Here is an 18960-nt window from a genome sequence, read left to right on the forward strand (position 1 = left end):
GCGCAGGTGCATTTGCTATTTAAACGACGTGGGCGCTGGACGGGAAACTGACAACTGGGTCGGTCTTATACTAGCAAAGACAGTTGGGTCGGGCTTTGCGCTGCGCCGGGTGCAAGTTAGGACCCTTAGACTTCAAACTTAGGAATAATAAGGATAAGGAAGGATAACATCAAACACGTTTCATTTTGTCTGAACGTCCAGACGGGAGAAAGACTGACTGGGACTGAGTTTTATGACCTTACACCAAACGATGGAGACGACGGGAGACCCCCCCGACTCTACCAAGACTCTCAGGATTTCATTACAATATAGGAAAATAGTCTGCGATAGTGGAATCGCTTGAAAAGTTGTTTGGTGTAAGGTCGACATTAGGGTTGCACGATTTTGACAAAATATATTGCGATGTCGATATTAATTTGGATATTTTTAAACATATGTAAAATTACAAAAGTTATGGGAAAACACATCAAAATAGATTCATAATAAATACAACAGAAGGTTTATTTCAACTGACGGTCATATTGGACTGGTACAACATGAATAAATAAATAAGGACCATGTCTACAGAACAGGACATGTTCTACTGGTTGGACAGTATAAATATATAAATAAGGACCATGTCTACAGAACAGGACATGTTCTACTGGTTGGACAGTATAAATATATAAATAAGGACCATGACTACAGAACAGGACATGTTCTACTGGTTGGACAGTATAACATATATAAATAAGGACCATGTCTACAGAACAGGACATGTTCTACTGGTTGGACAGTATAACATATATAAATAAGGACCATGTCTACAGAACAGGACATGTTCTACTGGTTGGACAGTATAACATATATAAATAAGGACCACGTCTACAGAACAGGACATGTTCTACTGGTTGGACAATATAATAATATATAAATAAGGACCATGTCTACAGAACAGGACATGTTCTACTGGTTGGACAGTATAACATATATAAATAAGGACCATGTCTACAGAACAGGACATGTTCTACTGGTTGGACAGTATAACATATATAAATAAGGACCACGTCTACAGAACAGGACATGTTCTACTGGTTGGACAGTATAATATATATAAATAAGGACCATGTCTACAGAACAGGACATGTTCTACTGGTTGGACAATATAATAATATATAAATAAAGAGAACAGGACACTACTTTCCTTTCTCTTCTCTGATTCGTTCTGTTCAGTTGTCTCTATCTATTTCTTCACTCACACTGTCACTCTGTCAAAATCTGCACACACGTCACGTGGTACGCTCCGTAGTGTTTGTCCCGTAGTGGACCCGTGCGCTGACGTGCACTAACCTGTGCAGGTGGCACGGTAACTGGCCAATGAAACGTGATCATTACAGCGTTTCAAGTGAGCTCTAAATCAAACACAACTAAGCCGCACAGCCAACAGACGGGACGCAGCGCTCCGCAAAATAAACTAAATATTGCATACTTATCAACACTTTCGATATAATATTGCGCAACGTGATATTGCGATAATGATATTGAGTCGATGTATCATGCACCCCTAGTCGACATAATCGTAAATGCTGCTTGTACAAACGACTTCTGGGAGTGTTTTTCAGGTGAGGTCAGTTTGGACAGTTTGTGAGGAACCGGAGAAGAAGTTGTCAGAACTCACCGAGCGCTCTGAAGACGTCAGGACCTGCAAACTTCCCGTCGAAGTAGACGCTGTTGTTCTGTGAGTCAAACAGGCGACACATTCGGACCAGGACGACCTCCAGAGAGCCTGGGAACACGGAGACACTGATGAGTAATTGCAAGTCCGGTGATGATGGTTTAATGACCCCCGCTGCTAACTATCATTCATTTCATTCATCAGTCATTACTCACTAAATCACATTTTCAAACAGGACGGTTTCACATTAACACAATCTGTGGATCATTTTCTAGACCAACTGATTCATCGTTTGGTCTATAAAATGTCAAACGATAGTGTCGAATGTTCGCTCCAGTTTCTCAAAGTCCAAGGTGATGACTTTAAAAAATGGTCTTAATGTAGACAATGTCTTCTTGACCCAAGGCGTATCCGTCCACCAAACCTCATAGAAATGTGTTTGTATTTAACAAAAACAAATGAAACCTCCTGTTGTCTCCGGGTCAAATTTGACCCATTTTCAAAGTATCTATATCAGAACATTTGGGTTTCTTTCAACCAAATTGCCCAAAAGTTCCATGAAACGCTCTTCACAAGTCAAATTAAGGATCAGTTTACTACTTTTATTGAATTTTTGGTGTTTTATTTAATTTCATAGAATTATTCTGACTTCACTTTGACAGTCTGTGATTACCCATCAACATACGTTCCTTTGATCTTAAATATTAGTCAAAATGATTCATACTTTCTGCTTTTTTAACTTAAATGTGAGATATACTGTAATTTCATATAGACTACATGAGGTGTATTGACCATGAATTCAAAGTGTAAAACTAGAGGTAATAAGTTGTTGTTAGTGTATACTGGTGGAAGGGGAAAAAAAGCGTTGAAAATGTCGAAAAATGCTACAAAAACGTTGGAAATAAAAATGTTGAAGAGACAAAAACGCGGCAAAATTGGTGACAAAATTGTCAATTGACCCGGAAGAACAACACAAGGGTTAACAAAACCTCCTTGTTGGATGTAATAACAGGGTAATATATGTGTGGACTCCCCATCTGAACCACTGGGTTTTAGGGCGTTTTCACACCGACAGCCTTTACTTCGGTTGAATCGAACTAGAGTTTGTTTGCCCCGCTGGTGCGGTTCGTTTGGGCAGGTGAGAACACGGCAATCAAACATTGGTGCGCACCAAAAGCGGACCAAACAAGAGTACTGAGACCTGCTTGAAGAGGTGGTCTCGGTACGCTTTCAATCCAACTCTGGAGCGGTTCGTTTGTGGTGAGAACGTGATCTGTACTCGAACCGCACCAACTATACGTACTCCTCCAGTCTGAGCTGATGTCTCCTGTAGTCAGGTGTGTTCATCAGTCTGAGCTGATGTCTCCTGTAGTCAGGTGTGTTCATCAGTCTGAGCTGATGTCTCCTGTAGTCAGGTGTGTTCATCAGTCTGAGCTGATGTCTCCTGTAGTCAGGTGTGTTCATCAGTCTGAGCTGATGTCTCCTGTAGTCAGGTGTGTTCAGCAGTCTGAGCTGATGTCTCCTGTAGTCAGGTGTGTTCAGCAGTCTGAGCTAGTGTCTCCTGTAGTCAGGTGTGTTCAGCAATCGGCGATGCAGCAGACGCCGGCCGAGCAGAGCGAAGTCTCGGTGACCAGAGCAGACGTAGTCACGTCTCTTGCCAAACAATGTCTGATCATTTTAATGAAATGAGCTGGTTTGACCACTAGACCAGAACACAGGACCTTCCTCTTGTATTTACTTTCTTGCTCCCGCCCCCAGACATATCCGACCAATAAGAGGGCTGGACGTTCTTGCCTGATTTGTAATGACGCATTTTGGTACGCTTGGATTTTTCCAGGTGTGAAACCAAACCAAACCAAACGGAGGGCAAATCGCTCCAAGTTTAGCCTACTAACTCACCAACTGATTGGGACCAAAGCAAACAAACTACAGGTGTGAAAACGCCCTTAGATGTATTAACTATATTTACTTTTACACATTTGGAGTTGCTGTCACACTTCCTGTCTTCGAAACAACATTGAACACAAAAATGAGAAAAAAATGATAGTTGCATTTTATATTGCCATTTACTACTTAAAGACCCTGACACACCAAGCCGAAGCCCGATCTAAGATTCTCTTCAAAATTAGGCCCTATGTTCCCACATTTCCTTTTTCATACATTTGAATCAGATTTTATCCCCCTAACCCTAACCCTAACCTTAACCCTAACCCTAAAAAAATGTTGTGGGAGGATAGGGCTTAAATTGAAGGGAAATGTAGGAACACAAGACCTTATTTTGAAAATGTCTGTGGGAACATAGGGCTGTGGGACCATAGGGCTGTGGAACCATAGAACTGTGGGAACATAGTGCTGTGGGAACATAGGGCTGTGGGACCATAGGGCTGTGGGAACATAGGGCTGTGGGAACATAGGGCTGTGGGAACATAGGGCTGTGGGACCATAGAACTGTGGGAACATAGGGCTGTGGGACCATAGGGCTGTGGGAACATAGGGCTGTGGGACCATAGGGCTGTGGGAACATAGGGCTGTGGGAATATAGGGCTGACCCCGTCGACCTACGTCGCCTTTGTCTTGGCCCAAAATGAAAAACAACAAAAAGACTGAAGCCGGCGGCCAACTACCACAAATCTGTTTCTCTAAAGTCTGACTTCCTGTCTGTCTCTCAGTTCCGATCCCATTGGTTCCTACTGAAGACGTCATTGTTTAAAAACACACTTATATAATTTCATCAGGAAGATTTGTTGAGGATAAGAATAATATTGAATACCACCAGACTTGGCAGTTTCTCTCACCGGCTTTCAGCAGAACGATCTGGTCGTTTTGACAGAGATCCATGAAGCCGTCGATGCGTTTGGCGAACTCCACCACGTACTGTATGGCTTCGGTGATCTTAACGGCACACAGCTGCCACATCACCTCCCGTGGCTGCACACAACAGAGAGGGAAGATATTCAAACCAAACATGTTGACAGTGCAACACATTCTTTTACATTAAATGTCATTTAGCTGACGCTGTTATCCAAAGCAACTTCCAATTATGTGCTTTCAACCTTGAAGGTACAAACTAGGGACAGCAAGAAGTAAGTGCAAGTACATTAGCTTTAAATAAGTCAAACTACAAAGAGCCATATGAGAGTGCAGCTGCAAGTTTTTATTCTTTTCTTTTTTTTCCTCTCTCATCATCATCATCCAAGGTGCAGTTGGAAGAGATGTGTTTTTAGCCTGCGGCGGAAGACGTGTTGTACCATGTACTAGTACCATTCTCACTCCCATCACGTCAAAAAGCGACGCTTGGTCAGGTGCCTTTGGTGTTTGTTATTGACGCAAAAAGTCTCCTTTAGCGTCAAATCTGAACACGCTTGGTTTCGGGACTCTTTGCGTCACTTTTTGACGCTCTGGGTCAGGACGTACATTTAACTGACATGCGGCACAAGAACTGTCCCGTTCTTGTTAGGTTTAGGAAAAGATCATAGGTGGGGTTACTAAATGTACGTTTCAGTGACACGCGGGACAACAACGGGACACGCACCCTGTTCTCCTGGGGGAAAGTCCTGTGTTGTTTGACCCAACGCGTGTTGACGCGGGATTTTCGGGCTTTCGTACTACTCGCTGCCAGTTTTCCCTCTTCATACTACGTCATCTTACAGCGCTAAAGGGTGATTTTTGCATCGATATCTGATGCTGAAAGTCGCTGACCAAGCGTCAGTATTTTACGAGTTGGGAGTGAGAACGGGTTGGACAGTGTGGGGAATGTGGGAACACTGTCGGGTGATTGCGCTTTCGCAGTTGCTGCCCCAAGACTTTGGCACAGGTTACCCCCTGACGTTCAAACTATTACAGAGGTAGCTCTTTATTAAATCAAAAAGTATTTATTTTAGAATGGCTTTGAATACATGGTAGCGCTGTGACATTTTCCCTCTCTTCCTCCTGCTTTTATGTAACTTTGGTCTGATGTTACTGTATTCCATGTTGAATTATTTTTACTGTATGTTAAGTTCTTTTATTCTTGGCCCTTGATGTAAAGCACTTTGGATACCAGTTAGTGGCTGTAAAGCAATATATAAATAAATGTTGATTGGCCTCAAATGGAAAGCTACGATGAAAAACACAACAGAAACGCACACCTTGCTCTGGTAGCTCGCCACCTCGTCCTGCGGGAAGTTCTGCCAGCTCATCTGCTGCAGCTCCTCCCTCAGGTACTGACACGTCTCCAGGTGAGACTTTGAGATGATCTGAACCAGGTGATCTGCAACAAAACACAGCAGCTTTAACGGACAGAATTAGAACTATCATAACAATAGTAACGTTATTAGTATAGCACCTTTAAAAACAATAGTTTACAAAGTGCTTTGAAAGTGGAAACAAAAGCACACCCAAATCAATACATAAATATACACATCAAGTCAATACACATGCCCATCAATGCACAACATAGTGATAGGGCAAAAAGAGAGATGGGTGCAGGACAGGATAGAAAAAAAATCATGATTCAATGATAAAATGGAGTTAACAGGCAGACAATGAGAAACCCTAACCCCTAACCTCTAACCTCTAACCCCTAACCCTCTAACCCCTAACCCTAACCTCTAACCCCTAACCTCTAACCCCTAACCCCTAACCTCTAACCTCTAACCCCTAACCCCTAACCTCTAACCCCTAACCCCTAACCCCTAACCCCTAACCCCTAACCTCTAACCCCTAACCCCTAACCCCTAACCCCTAACCCCTAACCCCTAACCTCTAACCTCTAACCCCTAACCCCTAACCCCTAACCTCTAACCCCTAACCTCTAACCCCTAACCCCTAACCCCTAACCTCTAACCTCTAACCTCTAACCCCTAACCTCTAACCCCTAACCTCTAACCCCTAACCCCTAACCTCTAACCTCTGGATGCCAGCCGAACTTAGCCCTGCCCACAACATTTGAGGTCGGGAAGTTCAGTCTGGACTTGATCCGTTGTGGAGCACACCATTGGGCTGTGGGAACATAGGGCTGTGGGACCATAGGGCTGTGGGAACATAGGGCTGTGGGAACATAGGGCTGTGGGACCATTGGGCTGTGGGACCATAGGGCTGTGGGACCATTGGGCTGTGGGACCATTGGGCTGTGGGAACATAGGGCTGTGGGAACATAGGGCTGTGGGACCATTGGGCTGTGGGAACATAGGGCTGTGGGAACATAGGGCTGTGGGAACATTGGGCTGTGGGACCATTGGGCTGTGGGACCATTGGGCTGTGGGACCATTGGGCTGTGGGAACATAGGGCTGTGGGACCATTGGGCTGTGGGACCATAGGGCTGTAGGAACATAGGGCTGTGGGACCATTGGGCTGTGGGAACATTGGGCTGTGGGAACATAGGGCTGTGGGAACATAGGGCTGACCCTATGAGGATGTTCTGCCTTTAGCCAAATCTTTCTACTGTATGAAACTGTGTCAACAAAATGTTTGTGAATGCAGCTCAGATGAGAAACAAACCCAAAAAGGAACATGCGGTAACTATTCAGCGTTTCTGTGCTGCTGCTAATTGTCCCAGCATGAATGAATGAATATGAAACAACACTAGGGATCAAAACAAGGTACAGAAGTACAATGTGTGTGTGTGTGTGTGTGTGTGTGTGGGGGGGGGGGTGGGGGGGTTATTATGATAAATGCTTTTGTCAAAGAAAAAAATCAAACTGCGAATAAAAACCAATCTCCGGGGAGAATGCAGAGATGATTTCCCCCATCGAGTGCCCGGCCTCGTCCCACTAATTAACAGACAGCTAATTACCTCAGTGATGTTTTAATGAGCTCTGAAGATGAGTTTCCAACCTCCTGCTATTTTAAACCACCTTTCTGTCTCTGTTTGCCCCACACTTCCCTTTCTTTTGTTTCTCTAACTCTTCTTTGCTGCTTCTTAATCCTCCCATCTTGTTTTTCTTCTCCTTTCTGTCTGCTTCCACATATTTCCTCATCTCCTGTCTGGTTTGTTTTCCCCCTCCAGCTCTGTACAACCTTCTGCCGTATAGTAGAGGGTGCTGGTGGAATGTAACTAAGTACATGTACTCCAGTACTGTACTTAGTGGGACCATACAAATGTTGCGGGACTTTACTTGAGGCTTTTCTTTTCATGCCACTTTCTACTTCTACTCCGCTACATTTCAGAGAGAAATATTGTACTTTTTACTCCACTACATTCATCTGTTACAGCTTTAGTTACTAGTTACTTTAGTTACTCCGCTGCATTCATCTGTTACAGCTTTAGTTACTAGTTACTTTAGTTACTAGTTACTTTAGTTACTCCTCTACATTCATCTGTTACAGCTTTAGTTACTAGTTACTTTAGTTACTAGTTACTTTACACATTAAGATTCCTGCACATAGATACATGTAGTTTATAACATCTGATGTTTTATTCTAAAGTAAACTAGCCAACAATATAACGGCTACAAGTCCAGCTGAGATGATCAGACCATTAAACACACAACTGGTTGGATCCTTTCAGTTTCTAAAATGTGAAGAGCTTTCTGCATCAAATACTTTTATTTTTAATACTTCTTTTGGGCTTTTTTCGCCTTTAATGGACAGGACAGCTAGGTGAGAGAGACATGCAGGAAATCGCCACAGTTCAGACTCGAACCCTGGATCTCTGCGTCGAGGCATAAGCCTCGAAGTATATGGGCGCCCGCTCTACCCACTGATCCAACTAGGGACTAGTTTTAATACTTTAATAAATGTTCCTGATGATTCTACATTAAACACACTAACACTCTGAGCATGCATATTAATAATTTCCCACGTACAATGCACATTGCTAGCCCCACTCTGACACATTCAGGCTGCCGTAGTCTACCGTGAACACGGGGCAGCAAGGCAGGGGCAGAATGAGAAATAAAAATCTTACCACAAATGATATGCAATTTAGGAGGATGTTATATTCATAGAAGATAATAAATTATAGATGATAATAATCTTGAATTTATTAAAAATAACATAACATTTGTTTGCATTTCTTTCTGTTGACAAGAGGCGGGGCTGTGCCACCTTCCCCTAATGACCAGTCGCCCCTGGGTGTTAGTACTTTTACTGAAGTAACGGATCTGAATACTACTTCCACAGCTGTGTGTCGCCCCGCCTCCGCAAAGCTCCGACGTACAGAGAGCAGAGGAACAGAAGAAAGTAGCTGTACCTTCCCCAAAATGAAGACTGGAAAACAGAACTACTTTGGTACAAACATTTGTCAGCACTCACGGAAAATGTACCTGCATTTGGCACTTGGCGAGTGTTCATTTCGGACCGTGTACACAACCGGTGTTCCAGCAGCAATGTGACCCGGAATTGGGGAGAAATTACCAACATCTGCAGCCAAGTTAACAGCTTTCTCTGGCGTTAGCATGTAGCTACATGTAGCAGGGTATGTAACGTAAAAACTGCAGTAGCATGCTGGCCTGGAGCAGACGACCACATATGGAAAACCGGCCCAGTATGACATCACACAGAGCCGAGAGTAGAACAAAACTTGAAACCCAGAGCGTGGGTCACAGGAATATCATTTACCTCATTATTTGAAGCTTTGGCCACGTTTAACATGAACATCTGACATTGTATCATTGTAGATATGGCAGAAAATACGCATATTAGGTCTCCTTTAATTAGCAGGAAAGGGTTCAACCTCTATATTATCTTACCGAGTTCAGCTATGGACACTGTGGGTGAAGTGTCTCCGTCGCTGAAGGAGCAGTATGGGAAGAAGCCATTATTGGATCCATTGTCACACAATGGCTCCGGTTTGATGCCGTTAATATCGAGTCCAGACTGATCCGGGGACGGCTGGATATCCAGGTAGAACCCCCGACCTTCTACTCCCCCTCCAGAGTCCGCCTGTTTGTGGAAGGGAACGTCTTAATTCACTTCAATTCAATTTTATTTATAGTATCCAGTCATAACAAGAGTTATCTTAAGACACTTTACAGATGGACTAGGTCTAGACCACACTCTATAATTTACAAAGACCCAACAATTCCAGTATTTCCCCCCAAGAGCATTTAGTGCGACAGTGGCGAGGAAAACCTCCCTTTTAGGGAGAAACCTGGGACAGACCCAGGCTCTTGGTGGGCAGGGTCTGACGGTGCCAGTTGGGGGGGTGATCTTCCATATCATTTAAACCAAAGGTGCCCAAATTCTTTTATTTGAAGGGCCAAAATGTATCTGGGCCAAAAATAAATGTTGATGTTAAAGAATACCGTAATTCTTCGTAGATAAAACTTACGTATTTAGTAGTAGTTTACCAGCACTGTGCTTTACATTGCCGTAAAACTCAGATTAGGTACTTTTTAGTTGCATAAAATGTACGTTTCGTGGTCATTACAGTTAGGACTAGGGTTGGACATCGAGAACGGATTCCTACTTGGAATCGTTTCAAAAATTACGTTTCCAGTGGAATTGTTTCTTTATTGGAATCGTTTGGAGGATTTGGTTTCAAATCCGATCACGGGTTCCACATTTAACACGCGCAAGTTTTGGTTTCCGTAGTGGCCAGGCGCTTGTTGTGTTGCAGCCTTGGAGCTCAGTAAGCAGCGCTCTAGTCTGGCTTTATTTTACGTTGAAAAAGCCTCGTAGAACTGCAACCCACCATTGAATCAAAATAAAACGTTCCTCTTATTTGTGAAATAAGCATGTGACCCGTTTCAACTCCACCCCTCAAAGAATCAGAATCCAGAATCGATGAGAACCAGAATCAGAATCGTTAAAATCCAAACGATGCCCAATCCTTAGTTAGGACTTGCAGCACCTTCAAAATAAGAGGAGAATGAGCATGAGCATGGTCAAATGCCACGGCGGCCCAAAACAAAGGGAGCATGGCGCAAACTTGGCCCGCTGGCCCCACATTGGGTGGCCTTGATATAAACTATGGGATGTCCCCGACTGAGACTTTTCATTGTCGAATCAGAATTGTCAAGTCTTGCCTATCGTCGAATCATGTGGGTGGTGGGGGGGGGGGGCGACGGTCGGTCACGGATCATGGAAAGTGAAACTTATCTTGTGTTGTCTTCCTGTCAGCTGTGCAACTTTTTGTTTTCTGGGTCAAAAATGTTTTTTGTCACTTTTTTCAACGTTTGTCACTTTTCCCGATGTTTTGAAGCTTTTCCCAACGTTTTTTGTCACTTTTTTTTCAACCTGCTTTTATATATATTTTTTTTCAAGTGCTATAAAATTGAATAAAACACCCAAATTCAATGAATGTAGTAAACTGATCATTTATTTTAATTGTGTAGAGCGTTGTAGGGAACCATCCACGTTACTTTTATTTGACAGTGTGGTTGAAAGAAATTTCTGATATAGAAACTTTCTGAAAATGGGTCAAGTCTGACACGAGGAAACAGGAGGGTTAAATCTGTCATGGGGCGGTTGGACTTATTTACCCACTTTAGAAAGATTTATGAAAAGCTATAAAGATTTGCGACGAGACAAAACTGATTAAGAACGTTGCAGGGCAAAGTCTCAGCAGTCTGAACCGACCCGGAGGCTCAACAAGCACCTAGAGCGACCTGGAGAGTAACTGAAGCAAGCGAGCGTCTTTAAAACAAAGCAGTGAATTAGAGAAATAAAACTTTTTCACAGTTTTATCACTAGAAATGCAGCTGTAGCATGCATCTCACTATCACTAATGTTATCCACATTCATATTTAGGCGCAACAAATGATATCCAGCTACAGAAAAAGGGGGTCAGCCCTATGTTTCTACAGCCCTATGTTCCCACATTTCTAAGATTTTTCTTCAAATGAGGCCCTATGTTAGGGTTAGGGTTACATTCCATCTGTAGTCCATTGCTACTGGATAATAGGTTGGGTGTTGATCAAATCTGATACAAATATATGAATAAGGTCATGTGTGAACATAGGGCCTAATTTTGGGAAAGAATCTTAGAAATGTGGAAACATAGGGCTGTTGGAACATAGGCACGCTCCCAAAAAAAGCCTGACAGTCGGAAGTTAGAAGGAAGTAGAAAGAGTCGTACGAAGTTCATTGTGCTATAAAGATGATAGACAGTCTGATCTTGTCGCATTGGTGTAAACTGGCAGGTTGCAGAACGTTGCAGACCAGCGCGTTGCAAGTAGCTGCAAGTTTACACTTGTGTTGTCCAGAATCTTTGGTCTGAACTGGACTTTACGCTGCGAAGATTCGACTGTGAGGCTGTCGAATACGGCTCTTTCCATCAAAGCATCGAATATTCCACTATTCGGGGTCACCCCTACTATAAACAGTTGGTAATTCAATCCATTGTAGAGTGTAGTTGTTGCTCTAGAAAGTAAAAACCACAGACCTTGGACGATACAGATCCTCCTTCAGGTGAGTTTTGTTTCACGTAGCCTCCCAGCTCTTCTGACAGCTCCGTGAGGCCGAAGTGAGGGGACAGCGGCTCCGCCTCGCCCGGGCTCGGGCTGCTGAGGCTGGGGTGGGACAGGAGGAGGGGACCCTGCTGCTGCTGCTGCTGCTGCTGCTGGAGGCGATGTTTCTGCACCTCAGCGTACAAACTATCCCGCTGCTTCTTGGACATGCGACCAAACTTCACAGCTGTGTTTGAGGAAGAGGAGAAGTTAACAGTTCAGGTTACTTTATTTGTACCTGTGGGTAGGTTTGTTCTGCAGCTAGAGTATTACACCCATCAAGACACACAACTACAAAAGCACACCAAAAACTGACACAGGTACTAAAATCTAATACAAATACTTAAGGTTCCACAAATCACGACATAAGAGATATAGTATAGTAAGGGACCGTTCGGTATTTATGGAATGGACCACCGGAGGAAAATAGGGGAGGGTCATATCTTTTTTTTTAGTCTAGGGGGGAGGGTCACCCAACTTTTGTATTTGTGATAACAGCATCACAACATTTCAAAGTGGCTTGTTTGGTGCGTATTTATCCATGTAGCTCCATGTAGCTCTCTCAGTCTCGGCCCCTATCGCTAGCAGATGGGTCCCTCCCTGTTTAGTCAGCCAGACTATTTGAACTGTAGCTTTAGAGACCGTGGGATTTCCCAAACTGAATAAATCCCGCTCACACATATAAACACAAAACTGCTTTGCTAGCTCCATCGTGTTGTAACTAAGACATCTGATGAAAAAATAACTGTATTCATTAGCATGATTGCCGTACTGTTTAGTTCATAAACATCCAAAACACCGTACGAAAACATAACGGACTAGACGCAAGCTTTTATTTTGAAAAGTCAAAGCTTGCGGACTGCACCAAGCCGGGAGGGCATGAGACGGGAGGTCTCCAGGCTGCAGCCATACCCGACTCAAATATCCTTTCGGTCCCGGTGATATTATATATATATAAACGACAGCCTTTTCAAGGCATTTGAGAAGGAAGGAGTGGTAGCATGCAAGCCCCCAAATTGACGATTGTCTGAGAAATGGAGTTTTGGATAATGTTCAGCTTTGGCAGCTTTACCTATGATTAATTATACAATGACTGAGGAAGACTAGTGACGAGTCCATAGCAACCAGTGTTGAAATACCCAGTGTGCTTTGCTGAATGGTCTCAATGTTTTATTGTTTTATTTCAAGTGAATACTAGTTTACTAGATGAGTAACTTAGTATTTGAAGTAATGCAGTAATGCAGGAAGTGTGCATATAGTTTCCATGCTTATTGTGTTTCCACAACAATGTTAGTGAGTAAATCTACTGAAATGGCCGCCACACCATAACAGAGGAGTGGGATGCGTCAGATGAGAATGCAGAGGTCTAGTCACATATGTTATGGCTGTAAACAACAATGGTTGTCTGTAAGTCCAGTACGGAAGACGTCAATAAGTTGCTGGGGAGGGTCATTCCTTTTTGTCATATCATTTTGGACGGTCATCCAAAATGTATTGCTGGTGAAGGGAGGGTCAGGTCTATTTTGGCTAAAGGTCCCGAAACTCCTCCGGTGGCTCCTTAAATAAATAACGAACCGTCCCTTATATAAAAGTGTAATAAAAGCATTGAAATAAATACACTCTCAAATAAAATCAACATACGAAACTAAAAATGCTCCTGTCATATTTGTGCAAATATCACTACAACGCAGTGACAGCAGCAGGAACAAAGATATTTTTGTACTGCTTTGTTCTGTACCTTGGGACTTAAAACCTCCGCCGAGAGGGAAGAAGCTTAAAATCAACGTGCAAAGGGTGGGAGTCATGATTTAAAATAGAGGTAGCTATCCTCTGTAGTCTCGCATTGCCAGACCTTCCTCCACAGCGCTGCAGAAGAAGGTCTGGCTAGTCCACACAGCTTTCCGTGATGGGAGAAGAACGTTCTCTGGTTTATTGGCATTTCTTTAAACCAATCACAGTTGTCTTGGGTGGCGCTAAATAGCCTCTGGAAGGAACTTGTTTTGGTGGAACGTGTACATTCAAAAGATGTTTTGGTCATGCAGCAGAAAACTCAGATTGGACAGCAACACTAAAGAGATGCCGCTGAAATCGAGCCGAGCAGATTCCTTTTCATTGCACTGACCGATAACAGACGAACATTTCTGCCCTGCTGGTTAGTCTGTCGGCTAACATCTTGCAAAATGCTGACTGCCAGATGTTTCTGCAGGTGAGAGTGTGTGCGTTTGTGTGCGTCTCACCGTCTCGGGACATGCCCAAAGCCAGACATTTCTGCAGACGGCAGTGTTGGCAGCGGTTGCGGCTCGTTCGGTCGATCAGACAGTTTTTCTGGCGAGGACACGAGTAGGCGGCGTTACTCTGCTGACTCCGCCTGAAGAAACCCTGAGAGACAAGTGAAAAGTTATATTAGTTATATTTAATAGAGTTTAGACACAGGTTCAGTCAGTGACTCCGTGGTCAGACATTCACTCGTCTTTTTAACACATTTAAAAGATATTACGGCTTTTTCTAGATGTATGTTTCTCTGCTTTACTTTCCCGCCGCTGTTCTACCGTTCCCCAAACCGATATCTCCTGTCTCCAAGATCCACAGTGCCTCCCATCAGCCACTCTCTCTCGCTCTCTCTGTCTTGTTTGAACACGAATAAATCTCCATCCGCCGCTCGTTGGCTGTGAAATGAGACTCCAGCTGCAGACAGCAGCTGCTGCAGCAGATGCACACGCTTGCTTGTTTGGGGAACCGTTCTAACCAGAAGGTTTTCTGGGCCAAATGATTGTCGTTGAATGTCTCCTCTGATTCTGTTAATGGGACTCAGACTGCGGATGGACCACAGTGTGGAGAACATCTACATCATAGGCTACTGGGATTTCTGTGTAAATGCTGGAACTATTAAAGATAAATACAAAATCTATCATCAGACAGAAACGTTGCTATTGGACAACTGAATTGTTTTCTATTGGACTCAAGTTGATTTGAATAAAACATTATAGACGTTTCAGAGATGGAGAGAAAATGTTGCTAATAGTTTAGCTTCTGCCCTGAGCTTTGGGCTACATCTACGTTTTCATTTTTTAGCAGCGTTTTGAGACAAAAGACGATCTCCGTCAACATCAGAGTTTTAGCTCCAATAGCAGAACTAATCTCCGTCCATATTAACATGTCTGACATCACATATCACATGACCATTCACACACACTGGCAGTGTTGGGGAGTAACGGAGTACATGTACCGGCGTTACGTATTCAGACTACAAATGATGAGTACCTGTATTCTGTTACAGTTACAGTTTAAATAGTTGGTATTTAGACTACAGTTACATTGTTGAAATCAGTGGATTACATGAAGATACTTCTCTGTTTCACAGGTTTATTCACTCTCTGAATAAATGAAGGCAACTCCATGCATTTCCCAGAATCCCCAATATGAAAACCAAAAAATGAGCTATTTGCGTGATCACTGATAGAGGTAGAGATGGAGCCAGAACAACAGAGCCAGGGCAGGAATGGTTTCTATCTTGGAGATTCAAACAGCATTTCACATTAAAGAAAGAACAGGGAGAATTTGGTAGCCAATTACACCCAACCTATTATCCAGTAGCAATGGACTACAGATGGAATGTAACCCTAACCCTAACATAGGGCCTGTGGGAACATAGGGCTGTGGGACCATTGGGCTGTGGGACCATTGGGCTGTGGGACCATTGGGCTGTGGGACCATTGGGCTGTGGGACCATTGGGCTGTGGGACCATTGGGCTGTGGGAACATTGGGCTGTGGGAACATTGGGCTGTGGGAACATTGGGCTGTGGGAACATAGGGCTGTGGGAACATAGGGCTGTGGGAACATAGGGCTGTGGGACCATTGGGCTGTGGGAACATTGGGCTGTGGGACCATTGGGCTGTGGGAACATTGGGCTGTGGGAACATAGGGCTGTGGGACCATTGGGCTGTGGGACCATTGGGCTGTGGGCACATAGGGCTGACCCCGGTGTCACAATTTGTCCATTTACCCAGTATGGAAATAATACAATAAAACATCATAACATTTTCATTCTAATCCTAAAAACAACGTCATCAAACTGAGTAACATCTTGTGAGCCTTCAAATGACCAAACAGATGGAAGGAATGTTTACAATATAAATGAACCACTGATGTTTAATTGATTTTCTAGGGACACCAGGTCCACGTTCAGCCCCGACAAAACGTAGCAACACGTTTTTTTTAAACTGAAACGGGGGAGCGTTGAACACCCTGTTGTGTGCGCTCTGCCTTTTTATTACCACAAGTTTACAGACACGTCTCTGCTGATTGGCTATCACCTGTGTTACAGCCAATAAACGCAAGACATGCCCACCAAACGAGAGAAAACATAACTCAAAGCCGTTGCACACCGTTCCGAGGAAACATGTCGTTCAATGTCGTTCAACCAGGAAGTGAGATGATGAAGAAGAGAGGGCGGGGCTTACCTTACAGCCCTCGCAGGTGATCACCCCGTAGTGAATCCCTGATGATTTATCTCCACAGATCTTACAGGGAATGATTTCAATCTGAGCTACAGACACACAGAGAGAGAAAATAAAGGGTCAGGATCACACACACTGTCAGCAGCTAATTTCGAACGACTGCATCAGTTGAATTGATTAAAAAACGACTTTTATAAACACATCTTTGACATGTCTTCAGGGACGTTTCTTGTTACATATCGGCAAACCAATGTGCAGATATTGATTTATCTGTGACAGCAACAGCAGTTGCTCACACTTTGTTCCCTGTTTTAGTTAAAGTGAAGGTTTCTCAGCAGCTCAGACTGAATCTGAACACACCGACTGACTGTGTATTATACACTCAGCAGCTTGTATACTGACAGCTCGGCTCTGAGCGGTTATATTTAGCACAGGGAAGTTATGTAAGAGTGCAGTCACAGAGACACACACATACACACACACACACACACACACACACACACACACACACACACACACACAGACACTACAAACAAGATACTGTATAAAGAAGTCTTGAGTCTCCCTGTCTGTCTGGCTTTTGGAACGGTTTCTGTTAAACAACAGAACATGCTTATGTACCACCAACCACTTCTACGCCAACAACCTTCTGTTCTGTAATATCCATTCGGAAAAAAATTAATTTGACACATTTTGTTGCCTACAGCGGAGTGTGTGTGTGTGTGTGTGTGTATGTGTGTGTGTAGTTAGCTTGTACAAAGCAATACATGTTCCCATTTAGACAGCACAAAATGCCATTTACACTCCTTTATGTGTGCATGTGGACAGAACATCAACTCAGCGTTGTGAATAATCTTTATTAAGAAGAAACAAAAATATTCAGAATATTTTATCTGACCTTGCTAATGTCAGGAATATATATAGAATGATGCAATCTGAAGATGCATTAACTGAGACTAGCCTCCCCTGAAAAACGCTCCCAGAGGTCGTTTGTTCAAGCAGCAATTACGACACATTTATGTTCATAGTAGTGGCGCCCTTTAGCGGCCGTAGTAGTTATGGCAGGACCAAAGCAGGAAGTAAGGTGAGGCTGCAAAATAGGCTTGGAAGGAACTTGTTTTGGTGGAACATGAGTACGTTCAAAAGTCGTTTTAGTCGTGCAACAGAAAACTCAGATTGGACAGATAGTCTAGCTAGCTGTCTGGATTTACCCTGCAGAGATCTGAGGAGCAGTTAACCATAGTCCTCACAAATCCACCGGCGTTTAAAATGCCAACACAAAGGAAGCCCAAGGCAACGGATATCCGGCCTAAATGAGTGAAATCCGGCGGATTTTCGGGCGGCAACGGAGCAATTCTGGAAGTGGAACGTCAAGGATATAATGACTATTACTATATACTCACTAGAAATGTAACTGTAGCAAGCATCTCACTATCACTAATGTTATCCATGTTCATATTAAGACGCAACCAATAATATCCAAATAAAATATTCAGCTACAAAAAGCCTTTAAGTTCGAACGGAAGAACAAAGAGTTGTTGTTTTGGAGATGATACACCGTCTCGTCTCATTGGTGTGAACAGGCAGGTTTCGGCGCGTTGCAAGAAGTTGCAAGTTTCAACTCGTCTGGTCCTGAATCTTTGGTCTGAACTCTGGTTTACGTTCAAAACCGCGACCGTTACCTATACTGGACACTATACTATACTATGACTTTGTTGACTTCTCCCTGGTTTAATTATGATGACGAAAAACGCTCCTGTGGGTCGTATTAGAGGGTAGGAACAAACGGCTGATAACGTATGGTTCGGAGGGCTGGTTGCAGAAAAACATGCTATATCGTGACATTGTCGTCAAGCTATAGACGTCCCTTCTCTGATAGGAAGACACCTGCCAAGTTTTCGTGTCCCCTCTCTTTTTAAATGAATATTTTTTTAATTTTTCAAAATGATCAAAAACGGTGGCCCACAGTGTAGGATTATAGTCCTCTGTTGGCTATATAAACGTGTATCTGTGTTTGTCTTGCTCCAGCAACCTCTCCAGACCAAATTTACCTTAAAAAAAAGTAAACTACAGTTAACAAGTTAACTACACATATGAAATAATATCTCAATAAAGTTTATTGAACTGAAGCATGTTGATAATACAACAGAGATTTAGTTATTTAGTAGATTTAGTAGATATTGTAGACGTTTTGGCATTTTCTAATGTTTCAAAGTGAACCACAAATGAAAAGCACAATGTGAAGCACAAATACCACACACACACACACACACACACACACACACACACACACACACACACACACACACACACACACACTGCAGTAATTAGCTCTCTGAGTGTTAATCCTGTCTGAATTCTACATTTCAACATCAAAGACAATGCTCAACAAAGCCACAGTCTGAAATTAGAACCTATGAGAAAGCAGCAGATATTTTTACACTCCGCTGCGAACACAAACATCTGCTTTGTTTTT

General features: G+C 43.2%; 1 protein-coding gene across 1 annotated transcript in view; it reads right to left on the reverse strand.

Moving 5' to 3' along the window:
- The window catches only part of LOC144521332 (nuclear receptor ROR-alpha A-like), a 39582-nt gene that overhangs the window by 7221 nt on the left and 13401 nt on the right, over window positions 1–18960 (reverse strand). The window contains exons 2-8 of the mRNA XM_078255876.1: window positions 16488–16573; window positions 14263–14404; window positions 11962–12212; window positions 9326–9518; window positions 5782–5903; window positions 4450–4582; window positions 1658–1765 (exon numbers count right to left, since the gene is read on the reverse strand). Coding sequence (XP_078112002.1) covers window positions 1658–1765; window positions 4450–4582; window positions 5782–5903; window positions 9326–9518; window positions 11962–12212; window positions 14263–14404; window positions 16488–16573 — 1035 coding nt within the window. The remainder of the gene's footprint in view (window positions 1–1657; window positions 1766–4449; window positions 4583–5781; window positions 5904–9325; window positions 9519–11961; window positions 12213–14262; window positions 14405–16487; window positions 16574–18960) is intronic.

Source organism: Sander vitreus, chromosome 1, assembly GCF_031162955.1.
Source record: "Sander vitreus isolate 19-12246 chromosome 1, sanVit1, whole genome shotgun sequence".
NCBI classification, from domain to species: domain Eukaryota; kingdom Metazoa; phylum Chordata; class Actinopteri; order Perciformes; family Percidae; genus Sander; species Sander vitreus.